Source organism: Theobroma cacao, chromosome 4, assembly GCF_000208745.1.
Source record: "Theobroma cacao cultivar B97-61/B2 chromosome 4, Criollo_cocoa_genome_V2, whole genome shotgun sequence".
NCBI classification, from domain to species: domain Eukaryota; kingdom Viridiplantae; phylum Streptophyta; class Magnoliopsida; order Malvales; family Malvaceae; genus Theobroma; species Theobroma cacao.
Window position 1 is genome coordinate 20,376,850 of NC_030853.1, and position 14,571 is coordinate 20,391,420.

The 14,571-nt window shown below is 33.0% G+C and overlaps 1 protein-coding gene across 4 annotated transcripts; it reads left to right on the forward strand.

Moving 5' to 3' along the window:
* LOC18601927 (pyridoxal kinase) lies at positions 731–13,912 on the forward strand. Of its 4 annotated transcripts, none has more exons than XM_018120285.1 (14): positions 731–840; positions 954–1,059; positions 3,288–3,381; positions 3,533–3,637; positions 4,951–5,034; positions 5,595–5,668; positions 5,955–6,019; positions 7,334–7,406; positions 8,113–8,178; positions 9,714–9,770; positions 12,041–12,073; positions 12,204–12,248; positions 12,331–12,384; positions 13,424–13,912. In XM_018120285.1, the coding sequence occupies exons 1-14, from the start codon at positions 761–763 to the stop codon at positions 13,562–13,564; spliced, it is 1,077 nt and encodes a 358-aa protein (XP_017975774.1). In that variant the 5' UTR covers positions 731–760; the 3' UTR covers positions 13,565–13,912. The 4 variants fall into 4 exon arrangements, with proteins under 4 accessions (XP_017975774.1, XP_017975775.1, XP_017975776.1 ...); XM_018120286.1 differs by having other exon boundaries at positions 7,343–7,406; XM_018120287.1 differs by lacking the exon at positions 12,041–12,073.

Genomic DNA, 14,571 nt, shown 5'->3' on the forward strand with positions numbered 1-14,571 from the left:
CTTATAAAAGAGTAATAACAAAAATAAAAATAATTTTAATTAAATATTGATTTATTAAACTAAATTTTTATTATAATATTTATTTAAAATTTTTTCAATATTTATTTTTCTACTCGAGAATATAATTATAAATAATTAATTTTCATAAAAATCCTATTGTTCTCCTTGTTAGTTTTTTCATTCTAATTAATATTTTTTGGTTAATTATTTCCTTAAAAATTTTGTTATTCTCTTTGTTAGTTTTTTTGCTTTAATTAATATTTTTTGCTTAATTATTTCGTTTTAATTATCATTTCTAATTTTATTTAGTTTAGGTTATTTAAGTTTTTATTTAACCTCTTTGTGAGGTGAACAGATTGCAAGTTTTTTATTGATCAAAGGTTGAAAATGAACCCTTTAAATCTAGTGGCTTTTATTCGTAACCTTACATTAAGGTTAACCTTACTATAAAATTTACCCGATATTTTATATAATTCAGTCAATTTGATTTGTTTTTAAATTAATTTAATTTTTTTAACTTTCGAAAATTTTAAATCCGACCAAAGACTTGAAGTTATGATCAACATTCAACACCTCCTATTTAGATTTGGACCCAACTCAAATACTAAAATTACAAATTACCCTCGATGGTCCCACCAACCACCACGCCAAAAGCAATGGTATTTTCCGTAATTTAACATCAATGGCATGTGACCATAGTTTTGACTATAAATTTCTTCGCCCCAAAAAACTCAAACATCTTTTAGTTCAGCCTTCTTTTATGCTGCTTTGCTCTTCAGTCAGCGGCCGTTCTTCGCAATCGGGCATTTTCCGAGATAAAACTATTAGTTCTTTTTCCCTGTAAAATTTTAAAGATTTTCCCGTATAGTTTAAATTTTTTTAAAAAAATTTTGTTTTTGTTTCTTTCTTTATTGGTTACTATGGTGATGAATTGGTTTTGGAATTTATTGAAGTTCTCGAAGTTGGAGGAAGTCGGTAATGGCGTCACCTCCGATCTTATCCTTGGCTCTTCCTTCGGATACTGGTCGAGTTCTCAGCATTCAGTCTCACACAGTTCAGGTTTTATTTCTCCTCTGTTTTCTCTTTTAACTGTTCTTTTTCCTTTCTCTTCTGTTTGGTCGCTGAGAAAGTTGAGCGAAGAAGAAAATGATGATGAAAATTAATCTCTACTTAATAAAAAATTATTTTTCTTTTGTCTTTTTATAATTAGTTTTTTTTTTCACTTTTTTTGAACGTAATTCATATGATGTTTAAAAAGTCAAACATTGTGAAAAGCGGGGTTTGACTTTCAACAAACTAATAAATATAATTTAGTAAAAAGAAAGTTTGAATTTTTTGTTGGGAAATGCTATTTGCCCCATCTGAGGTGATAATAATTATTGTCCAACTCTGATAAGTAGACTTACTCATGAATTGGTCGATCCCACCTTTAACTTCGCCATATAACTATATCAGAGTACGGATGGTGGAGATGTAAGTGGTGGGACAAGTAGCAATACATATTTTTAGTTTTTTTTTTTTTTGGGGCATGTCTGCATTTTTTTTGTTTAGAGTTGTTGTTTTTGTTCATGTAGTCTGTATGTTATATATGCTCTTAGTTGTACTATTTTAGTAATGGATAGAGAGACATTAATGACGAACTAAGCAAAAAATGAAACTTTGAATGATGTATAATCTGCTTCTTTGAGGGATAATGTGAAGCAATATAAATGATAGGAAATTTATGTGAAATAGTGTAGTTGAAGACAAATAATAAGAATTTAAAGCTTATTCCTGAGCTGCGTAATTTTTCCTTATATTTTCCCCCTAAAACTTATTGATATAATATAGAGAATCTTACCTTTTTCTAGTCTTACCTTATTTTCTCATTCTAGTAAATATTGAGTGGAAGAAACCCATCACTCTCTTTGGTCTAATATATGCAATTTGTAACTTATCTGAGTAATATTTTACTTTCTGTAGTAAGAAGTAGAATGGACCTTTATTCTTGTGCACTAGATGTGTAAATGTGGAGGCCTACTGCAGATCTACTTAAATGGCTATGGTGGTACTCTGGTATGGGAAAATCCCCAATTTAGTGGGCATTCTTCCCTCAGAAAGATAAAGAAGTCAGAAGGTCAAATTATACAAGATACTAGAAATATGGAATTATTCTGCTTTTAATACATAGATAAAACTAGTATTGGTTCCAAACATTTTTATTTCTTGCTTTTTGTCCTGATTATTTGCGTTTTGTGGTTTGTACTTGGGGGGGGGGAGAGAGGAGGGTGACTGTCACCTTGTGTCTTGTGCCTAATTCCAGCGAAGTGGGAGATGCTTGTCAAGTAACCTCAGTTATTCGACAAGTGAAAGTATGTCATATTATCCATATAGAGAAGTTAATATTGAAGATCTGTACTTTTCCTCCTTCTTGTGATTTTTGAATTTAGGCTGTCTTGCTATTTTGAATCGGATTTGTGGCCTGTTTACTGATGTAATTACAACTGGATACTTTTTGTCTATACTCGATACCTTTGTGAAAATGCTAATGAAATACAAAATACTCACCTATGTGGCCTATCCTCATTTAATATTACTTTTGTCTTCTGATATGCAATACCCTTTCTGTTGGGACTTTATATAATTGAATAGTTTACTATGTTGATGATAGTCAAAAACGGTGATTAAAAAAGGTAATCTTGGCGATAAATTAAGAACCCTCTGAGATAGTAATTCTCAAGGCAATTCATATGCTTTAAGCTAAAATTCTATGCATTTTTATACATATCCTTTTCCTATAATTTTCCTGGGATACGAAAAATAAAATTGATTTAATATAGAGTTTTAAAGCAGTATGTTGATCTTTTTTCAACTATGCATTGTGTCGACTTTTGTGTATTAAGAATATTGCATTTGTTTCTTAGATTTGTAATATAAATAAAGATGTCTAGCTTTGATCACCGTCTTTATGTCTTGTTAGTGTACTTCTTATTAGCTACAGAATCACCGTTTCATGTTATCACAAACTGGGAACTGATTTTGTGAATACGTTCCTTCAGGGTTTTGTAATTACGTCACTGAATTGTTCTTATCTGTTTTTTGAAAAACATTTGGCATAAATTCTTATTTTTCTCCTACAAGCAGTTAAAGGAACATTTGAAGTATACGATTGAACTATTTATATGTAGTATGGTTGATGTTACTTTCATCTAATTTCTTTATCTGGCAAGAATGTTTCTTATATATAGAAATTTTCTGATATATTCTATTCCAATTGTAACTTAATCTTCCTTTCTTTTTGTCCTCAGGGATATGTTGGTAATAAGTCAGCAGTCTTTCCTCTCCAACTACTTGGCTATGATGTGGACCCAATCAATTCAGTACAGTTTTCAAATCACACAGGCAAGCTGCTTATACTACTACTCAAAAGTCTCAGAAATCTGAGGCCTGATATACAGTGCGATGCCAGCTGTCAATCTGTATAAGTTCAGGCTTGGTGTTCTGACCAAAATACATTACATAGCATAGTTTAATCTATCTGAGAACTGTGCAGGATACCCAACATTTAAGGGTCACGTTTTGAATGGACAACAATTGTGGGATTTAATAGAAGGCCTTGAAGCAAATGATTTATTATACTATACTCATTTATTAACAGGTATCTTAATTCTGGTAGCTGCTTTGATGATGGAAGCTGTTTCATGCTATAATTCTCTATAGATTGTTATACAATATTTTCTTCATTTATGAAAAAAGAAAAAAAAGAAAAGAAAGATCCTTATACAATATTTAAAAGGAAAGGAACATATAACATTATTTGAAAAGAAGCGAATTTCTCTGCTATGTTTTGGGTCGGTTCTCTGGAATTTTCCACCCACTATACAGAAAGGAAACAAAGTAACACATCCTACGGTTGGATATTTTAACAACTTGTGTCCCAAAAAGTGTTAACATTGCATACTCTTGTACTGGATTTCAGTTATTTTATTTATTCTTATTTGTAATGTAGGTTTTCATTTGGAGACATGGGGGGGTGGGGGGGGGGGGGGGGGTGTGCAGAAGAAGGGAGGTAGCTTTTAAAGTAATAGTTTCTTAGCAATGAACGCGTGAATGGTATAAAAATCATGTCATTTTGGTCAAGATCTGCATTAAACTAATCTCTTAATTTGTTAATTTGTTTAGGTTCCATTTAGTTGTTAATATGAAGTATAAGGAAATGGTGAAAGGTAAAATCATAATTGTTTAAAAATAAACAAATGACTAAAGTGCAACATCAACTCAATACTCCTTCCGTTTCATTTTCTTTGTCCATATTCATTTTTCTGTATATCCTAAAACTATGTCCTCTTTTCATTTTGTAACATCTAATACTCTTATTTTTTCTATATTCGTTATTTTTTTTTCATATTTTTTAAACTTTTTGGCATTAAAAAGCATAGAATATCAATTTTATGAATTTCTTTTTTAAAATTTTAATATAAAATACACTAAAGTCTATGCTTTTTCTTATACTTCATGAAAGTCAAAGAGGGACAAAGAAAATGGGACGGAGGGAGTATTGTGTTTTGATTGATTAACTCATTTGAATGAGTGGGCAATTCTTCACTGCTTTGAGATATTAGGCTTTCATATACTAGGTAGTTGTATTGGTATATTTGACACCATTAATCAGTCATGTAAATGATATTCTTTATTTATGCCATTGGAATAGCTGTGCAACATCATTTGTTTCTGTTCTTTTTCTATTTCTCTGTTTCAGCAATCATCAAGTGGATTTCCTTTTGTTGCTGAAAACGAATTTATCTTTTTCCTATTTGAAGAATTGAAGTATTTATACTGATGTTTAATCATTAGGATCGAACTTTTACTCTTGAGATTAATAGATGAGCTGTAATCATATCTGCTTTGCGACTGTCCAGGTTTATCTGTTTTAATATTTATTGCTTCGATTTTTTTTCTGGTGATTTTCAGGTTATATTGGTTCTGTTTCTTTTTTGAACAAAGTATTGGAGGTTGTACATCAGCTTCGCTGTGTAAATCCAAATCTTACTTATGGTAAGTAGACTACTCAAATCTCATGAAGAAATTGGACCTTATATTAAGCATTGCTTGATTGTGTTTGGTCCTTTTTGTAATTAATTTAACCTTTGCTTATACAAATTGATTTGTTTGAACTCCTCATTTATTGATATAAGTGATTAACATTTTGCATTCTTTTTCTGTTGCTTTCATAATGTGAAATTACCAATTTGAGACAAAAATTTAGGTTTAAGAAAGAACTGATACTGAAAAGGCAATAAAATGAAAAATTTTTGACCGATGGAAGTAGAGATTGCAATGCACCACTAGCTTTACTTTTAACTGGAAGCTTGGAAACTTTCCACTTCCTTTCTTCTGTTAACAATGTGATACTCAATAAAAATATTTTTATACTTAGAACCTTTTCTGGTCTTTAGTTATGCGTGATGTGCTCTGTATCTTTGTTATGTCTACCTCCGGTGTAATAATGAAAGTTATACACTGCCCAACCCCATCCTCCCTCCTCCCCTTCTGTCTTTCCCAAACGTAAAGCAAGACAGTGGCCCTTTTTGCTAATGTCTGGATCTCTTGTCTAGTTTGTGATCCAGTGATGGGTGACGAAGGAAAGCTCTATGTCCCTGAAGATCTGGTATCAGTATATCGGGAAAAGGTGAGCAATCCAATTATTATCTGCAAGCTTCCAAGTGTTCCATTTCTATATCCTTTGTCCACATCTTCAATTTCTGTAATGTGGTTGTTTCATTCACAGTAAACCCATTGGTAACTGCACTTTCGATGTGTGAGTTGATAGGAATTTTTAAATTGGGAGCTTAAATAGCAATCATTTGTGTATTCATCTTGGAGCAAATCTACTTTAATTATCTTGATGCTAAACCAGCTGTTTAAATTATAGTTGCTAATTTGTTGTACATGTTAGTAACAGTCCTTGTGGTTAGGTTGTCCCAGTGGCTTCGATGTTGACTCCTAACCAGTTTGAAGCAGAGTTGTTGACTAAATTAAGGTACTCTCTGACACTATATAATAAAAAATGTGGAAGATTATTTTCTTCATTGTAAACTTCGATATGCTGTATACCACAATGTTGTTTCCTTTTTGTGGTTTATGTTTTGTTGGAAATCTTATGGGACTTAAGTAACAGCATGTAAAAGGCGGAGGGGTTCATATCTTATAGATATTTGATCTACAAAAGGATTTTCAAAATTTGAATTCTCAATATTTTTGAGTTCCTGGTTTGCATCTTTTTTTTCTTTGAAAAAAACCTCTTTTTTTTCTGTGTGTTTATGCTAAATGCAAAACCTTGGTTATGATTTCTGGGAGAATTGCTTGGTTTTTCTTCTCTTCACACTGTGCAATGGACAAATAGATACCACTTAGGAAGTCATATGACTGTTTTTGCCTAGAATTAGAGGTTTGAGTCACTGATTATGGTTCATTGGGATGTGCACGGAGGTGTTTCTAGAGTTTTTGATAGGCTAATTTATGAATTGAGCTTTTGAAAGGAGAATTCATCTTTAACCCAGACATGTGGTCAAGCTTTCTGACAAGTTGCTTTTCTTTTGCCAATAAAAAAAAAAAAGAAAGGAGTGGACCTTCAAATTCAGGCTTGACTTATTAATAGAAATAAATGAAATTCAAAAGTAAGCAGTTGTTCTATTTCATGTATGCTTGATTGTAACCTTTCAGTAAGAAGTTGTGCCATTAATATTAGTATACACCTTTTGCCAGTTTGCTAATTGTCCAAGCAAAGCCGCCTTGTTCAAAGATGAATCAGTGTAAGTAAATGCATATAACTCTAATAAATAGGCTGATACTGGGGAAAAAGGAACACAATTAGATTCATAGAGTCATGCTGCTATGCCCCCTTTAGACAAATTTGGATTTTATTTACCGTATATTTGGGGTGAATATGCTATATAATGCACAAACTGGCCTGCTATGAGGTTGACATTTTGGCTCTTGGCTCAAAGAGGAGCTTATTTCTTCTAGCAAGACCATCCAACTTGACTTGGTTCTAAGAAGAGGTTTGGTGGTTTATTTTGTTTTCCACTTGTATTGCTTTACTTGCCTGCCTTTGAAAGGTTGGCACAAGCAGATTCTCTTGCTATCTCTCTTTCTCTTAACCGAGTGTTTTGTATATGTTATACTAGGATTTGAACCTTGTAACCATTTTTTAACAACTACATTTTGCTTGGGTTGCAATTTGCATCAGAATGGAGTTACTATTTGAGACCTCTGTCTTTCCATGTATTAAAAGCTGTGGGCATTCTTTTTGCTGCATCTTCTGCCTTCTGTTGCTGTTTCTTAGAATATTTAGTTACTGCAGGATTGGTTCAGAAACGGATGGTCGGGAAGCTTGTAACATTCTTCATGCTACTGGGCCTTCAAAGGTTCATTATTTTCTGCATCTTGGCTTAGAACTTGTACATGAAAGCTCATTACCTTTGTCTTATTTTCTTTATGTCTTTTGCCTTGTCAATCTGCACCTAGTGGAAAGCTAAGTTGTTGTTTTCTTTTCCATCATTATAATCTTACAAAAAAGAAATATCTTTAAAGATAGGGCAGATTTTTGGTGCATTTGCCTTCACATATGATTTGCAGTATTAACTCCAAAGTAATTCTGCCAACCTTGATATAATTACAGACAGATTAAAAAACTAAGAAAAAGTTAGGTTGAGATAGTATGTAAATCTGCTTTGAGGCTCGTATCCTAAAGTCTGCACTCAACAGAAAGAAATGAATTTTGCCTAGTCCTAAGATGTACGTAGAGACACAAAGATACAGACCTAGATACTCGCTTGGAAAACATAATATTAGTCCATTAATCTCATATACTTTTGCAAATTACATACAATGAAGATAGAATGGGTTCTGTGGCTCATGTTATGGTTGATGGAAAATTACTTCTATGTGCTTTTATGGCCTCTTTCAATCCATTTTTGTTCTGAGGTTAGAAGAAAAACTAGTAGAAAAAAAAAATCATCCTTCAGCTCTTTAGTTCCTCCATTCAAAAACCTTATCTACAACTGCATGTAAATGTGACTTTACCTTAATTAATGATTTATATTACATTCTGCAAATTTTGATCAATCTCAGGTTGTGATTACTAGCATCAATATAGAAGGCAATCTTCTTCTCATTGGTAGTCATCAGAAAGATAAGGTAGGGTCTGCTGAATATGACACCGTGCTCTTGACTTTATATTTCAGTTGCAGGTTCATTTAATTTATTTTATTATTAAAATCTGGTGCAGTTGTTGTGATTGTATGTTCTGCCACTGCTGCTTTTTGTAATAACAGTAATTTGTTCATACTGGCATTTCTGCATAATACATCAAGAAAGAGCTTTTTTAGCTCTAAGAAGGTCCAAACACATTATTTACATGATATGTAGGCTTCTTGTTTGTTTTATCTTTTGTTATAGATAATTTTATGTGGCAAAAGGACTGCATCTTGATTTTCAAGTGTGTCTTCACTGTGCTCGACTTTATATTTCAGTTGCAGGTTCATTTAACTTAATCTAGCATTAAAATCTGGTCCAGGTAGTTGTTGTAATTGTATATTCTTACATTTGCTGCTTTTTGTAGTAGCAGTAATTTGTTCATACTCGCATTTCTGCATAATACATCAAGAAAGAGCCCTTTTAGCACTAACAAGGTCCAAACACACATTATTTACACGACATTTAGGCTTCTTGTTTGTCTTATCTTTTGTTATTGATAATTTTATACAGTAAAAGGACTGCATCTTGATTTTCAAGTGTGTCTTCTCTGTTGATTTGAAGATTAAAAGGAGGGACTGAATATTATTCCTTCTATTGGCCTAGGAGTAAAACTGTAAAAGTAGAAGGGTACATGTTTCTGATATTTTATTTTGAAATATTTTGGATGCAGTCAATGAGTATCAGGGTTAGTGTCTGCACTTGGATAGGGCTGGCTTCTAATACTGTCTGTGCTACTTAAGGGTGACCAATGTGGGTTCATTATAATAAAATGTTTAAGGATACCAATATAAAACCCTTAGCTAGCATGACTTAAGTTGGTATTCGAAATTTCACATCTATACATCATACCAAGAACAAAAAATAGATACGCCATCCACTTCATATTGAATATTTGTCCCACTGTATTTGGATGTTTCAGAATAGCATCCACTTTCCTGAATGCAGATAAAATTTTCCAATATTAACCAAGAGGTAAAAAATCATTTCTTTTCAAATGAAGTGCAATATTTTAGGTGGGCCACCCTCTAGCCTTTAGGGAACTTACCGGGTATATTGGAGAGTAAGGGAGTACCTGATGTATAAAACTTTGTGCCATTTAGAAAGGGGACATTCAATTTATCGAGGGAGTTTTTAATTAATGTTGTTGAAATGCTATGCATGAAGTTGGCTGATTGACAGTGACTTGGTGAATAGTCACTATTCTCTTTGATCCTTTTTGAAAGAGGGGGGTGGGGAATTAACTGTTGCACTGAATGAAAGTGATTTCGTCATTTTATTCTCTTTGATCCTTTATGGAACTTGGTAATGCTGGACTCCAATATGATGTCCTGATAAACAATAATGGCTACTGTGCATATTATCCTCATGGCCAAACTGATATGCTCTTTTGGTTGGTAGTTTTGATATATCTTATTCATAACTGTTCAAGATGCTGATAAGCTTGTCTCTGTTTATTGTGGTATTGAATTTGACAGGAACACGCTCCTGAGCAATTCAAGATTGTGATACCCAAAATTCCTGCATATTTTACGGTATGCTAAATTTCCTCATGAATTCATTTTGCTGGAAATTTGAAAATGGTTTTGTAGTGCTAATAATTTTTTGCTAGTGAAATCATTTCTTGACATAAACCTTTTCATTCAATGATAATGCCATCCCCTTTTTGGTGCACTATTTCTTTTATGGTTGTTGTTTGTGTTGATAGCTGGGGATTGTTAGAAACTTAATTTGCCTATATTGCAGAGGTTTTGACCTCTAACTTGGCCTTAGAACTGCTTTTAGCAAGTTAGCAGGTACCAACCAAGCTAGGTTTCTTTTTGTGGCATTATTCCATATATGTTTTTAAAACTGTTTATCCAGTGATATAGATATATAAGCACTTACTGTTACTTTTAATTTTTCCTTTTATACCCATTTTTGTTAAAAGTTAATCTAGAAGACAACAAAAATCAACACCTTATATAAAGTGAAGTAAAATTGTTCAATTAAATGTATTATTTAATGCGTTTCTTAAATTTTCTTCAATTTCGGAGCAAACCAAAATATTTGCAGAGAGGAGATACTAGCTTTCTTTTGCATATGGAAACCCACTGGGCTTTGGCCTAAAGAAGGGGTAGTCCTCATCCATCCTATACACATTGCCCCCTTCCCAAGGTTGGAACTTCAGAGCTTGTAGTTGAAAGTCTTGAAATCTAATCTGTAGGTTGCTTGAGGTCAAAGTCTAGCTATTAGTTATATGTATAAAGCAAAATGATTTACTTTTATGTTGTTGTGAGGAAATTGAATGCTGATGAGATTCGACAGATTCAGGGATGTCTGTCTACTCAGGCCTTTCTTTGGTTTGTGGTAATAGATAATGGTGTTTAGGATTAGTAATTGAATTACTATTTTCCTCCATTACTGGTTACAGTTAAAGAACAATAGAGTGGCATGAATTGATGAATTTATTTGCTGTGAGTTGTGAGTGGCAGCAAAGTAGAGTAGAGCAGGTTTACAGGTGCTCTTATGTGCTGTGGCAGTAACTTGATCTGCTATAGATGCAGATAATGAAATGAGAGAAAAAAACGAGTTCTTATAGATGCAGAAATATAAGAAGAGCAAAAAAGAACGAGAGAAGCTATTTAATCATTCAATCACAGATTGTCCCTTGATAATCCAAATCTACATTCTCCACAAGAGGAAATATAAATAGGCAAACACCAAACTTATGTTGTGCATAAAATCAACAGATTTTGGAATGAGACCCAATTTAAAGCTAAAGATCTGTGATAATTCTATTAAACAGAAGTTGAAAGTAACACTGACAACGCTATTCAATCAAACTAGTATAATTAGGACCTATTAAAGGACAAGTGGAGCTTGTTCCATTGAGCCAAGATGACTTTGTTGTTGTTGAAGAACCCATGGGTTTGCTTTCTGGCATCTGAACAGGATAACTTTTATTCAATCAAGCTATTGATGCAGTATTGAATAAATGAGTTTAGAAAGGTTCATTTAATGCCAAATCTATGTTGAATATATTTAGCACTGGCCTCTTGAATATGAAAAGATTGTGCTATATGGAAGGGCAAGTATTTGATCAAGCACACTGGTTGAATTGATCTTCAGAAGATCTAACAAAATTGACTGCCCTACAAATTTTGATGACTGTGTATCCATCCCTTGTGGTGTCATGAGTCTGTTAATTATTTATAATAGAAATGATTAACTGCCTAAATCAAGTTTTTAACAATACAATTTTTACCAGAGTAAAAAACCAGACTGTTATCAATCACATACTCAATTCTTGTTGGCTAAGCATGTAACTCTAATATCACCTTAACATATTTTCAGCTAGTAGCATGCTTAATGGGAGGGAACGATGTTAGGAGAGGAGAACATGATTATATTAGTTCCTCTATTACTACAGATGTGAGTCTCGGCTTTTGTAGCTGGAAGGTATAACCTGGGAAGAGCCATGTACTGTTGGGTCATATCATAATAGATTTGGACCTAGTAGCATGATTATAGATCTCTGCTTATCATATGTTCCCTTGATAGATTATATTATTGCTGGAGCTTCTGAAAAATTTGATAATTCAATCACTAGACATCGATATCTTAGACATTGTAAGTGCTGAAGTCCATGTGGAAATCTTTGGAATCTCTGATGTTGAAAATAACAAACTAAGGCTTCCCTGACCCTTAATTAGTTATGGAATTAATCCTGCAAGAAATTTTAGTCGTACACTTTAAAGAATTACTTAGAAGGAAACCAATAGCTTTTCAGTTGTGTTTCCCCTTTCTTGCACGTTTCTTGCAGATGATGAAGTTTCAAACATATTGTTTGCTCAAGGTCAGGTTTTAGCTTTATTTGCAGCTATAGGACATTGTTGTTGTGTTCCCTTTTATTGTGCTTCATTTTTGGCATACTAACTATGCAGTTTAGGAAATGATTATGCTGATGAGCATCCATATTTCTGTAGGGAACAGGAGATCTAATGACTGCACTTCTTCTTGGGTGGAGTAATGTAATTCTTCTTGCTTTTATTCTAGCCTTAAGCCATTATGTAAAATTTCATTTCTTACATGTATGCTCCTTGTTCTACTCAGAAATATCCCAACAACCTTGACAAGGCAGCAGAGCTAGCAGTATCAAGTTTGCAGGTATTTTTTCTTTTGATCTTTAGGTTCTATCTTGTACCTTTAGTTAACATCATGTATTTCTAGAGAGATAAAAAGCCCTTCTTCTATCTGCATCTTTAAATAGCAGTGATTGATCTATATATTTCAAGTTTACATGCACTTTCTGAGGCATTTCAAGTTATGAATTATTGTAGGAAATCTTAATACTAATGTGTTAATAATACTTTGTGACAAAGCACACAACCTGCCTCATTGTTAAGAAGAAAAATGCCCTGAGTTGATTCTAAAGAGAGGGTTGATGATTATCCTTTTAATCTTGGAATCTAGAAAGGATTTCTAACATTGTGTTCCAATGGGGACTCTTTTTTGAGTGTGACTTATTTTGAGACCATGAACCAGAACTAGGATGGAGGAAGACTTCGCTTTTGCCTTCAAAATTCTTCATGTAAAGGGATTATAATTTGATGCCATTTGATTGGTGAATTCTAAGCTTTGGTACTTACAGGACATAATATGTTGAAATAAGAATGTTAAAAATTTTGGCCTTCAATCAGATTGGGGGGACATTACACAGGGAAAAGTTAAATATTCAAATGTTCTGACTGACATTTACATTATCATGAATTTTCGTAGGTGAATATTTGTTCAGTATTTTGACTTATAAGCCAACATTGTGGCTATTGACATCATGCTCCAGGATATATAATACACAACACTCACACCCACAGGCCTTGTGGAAGCCTTGTCGGGTAGATTCCCCTCTTTCTTGTTATGGCCGTTTAGTGGGGATTTATGGTGTTTATACCCCATCTTGCGGTAGGCATGGGTTGGATATTTGTTTGCATCTTGTCCTCATGCCCGAGTAGGGTCTTAGGCCGATCTGTGGCAACCATAGGCATTTATATGTGGGCAAAACTACTTTTGATATTGTGCACTTAAACATTTTATATCAAATCCTCATTGGTGTCAGTATGTAATCTACAATTTCATGCAGTTTTAAACTATGAGTGAATTCTTAATCTTGAAAACATATTTCATTCATGGTTCGACTTCTATGCAGGCACTTTTGCAGAGGACGTTGAGTGACTATAGGAGAGCTGGATTTGATTCTCAATCAAGCAGTTTAGAGATCCGGCTGATTCAGAGCCAGGATGACATCCGCAACCCAAAATTGACATTCAAAGCTGACAAATACACCTGAACGCCAATGCCTTATATGTATTAAATTATAATAATCCTCCTGTTCTCCCATAAAGGTCCATTGCTATACAAAATTTATAGCATTGTGCCAGAACAAATAAAGAGAAATACCAAAAAGAAAATAGATGAAGACTCTTGGAACTCCTCAAGGTCATTAGAATGTATTTCTTTCAATGGCTATAGATACAGATACTCGAAGAAGCTGAACTCATGAATCTTCATGCTTCACAATAAAGAAAAATTTTGGGGTACATCCTTTGGATGTGATAGTCATGTTGTTTTTAAATGTCAGATAACATGTTCCTATTGTGCATTTACTTGATCTATTTCCAGTTTAATCCTTGCTGTATATCCTGTTATATGTTCAACTATTTGTTCTGCATGGCTGCTCATTTTGACATGTAAACATGTTACCGTCCTGATGGAAGGCAAGCAGAGCACTCGGGAGGTAACGTTTAACATGAATGTTTCTCCAATTCTCTTCTTCTTCTTCATCTTATTATTATTTTTTATTAACTTACTGCATAAAGAAAATACAATCCTACTAAAGTTGGCCTGTCATATGATCTGTTTTGTTTGTCAAGTTCAAGCTTGGCCTGTCTATATTTTCTAGCTTCTTTATTATATAATAAATGTATTATTTTATTTCAAATTTCATTAAAAGTAAATTAAAAAATATTATTTTATAATTAATATAAAAATAATTTTCATTATTTTATTAGTGAAAAATTGCAACGCACCAATGAGTTTTTCAAGGCATATCGACACTTAAATATTGTAGTCGAAGTAATTTTTACCCGTAAAAAGAGCAATTTATATTCGACATGAATTCACGACTTCAATCCAATAAAATACCTATGAGATAAAAAACGATTTTTATTTATAAATTTAAAATTTATCATTTATTTATTTTTCTCGATTGTTATTTTTATGTTTTGAAATTTTGATCTTTATATCTCATGATCTTTAAGAGATTTTAATTCAACTGAAAAGTTAAATAAACTCTGA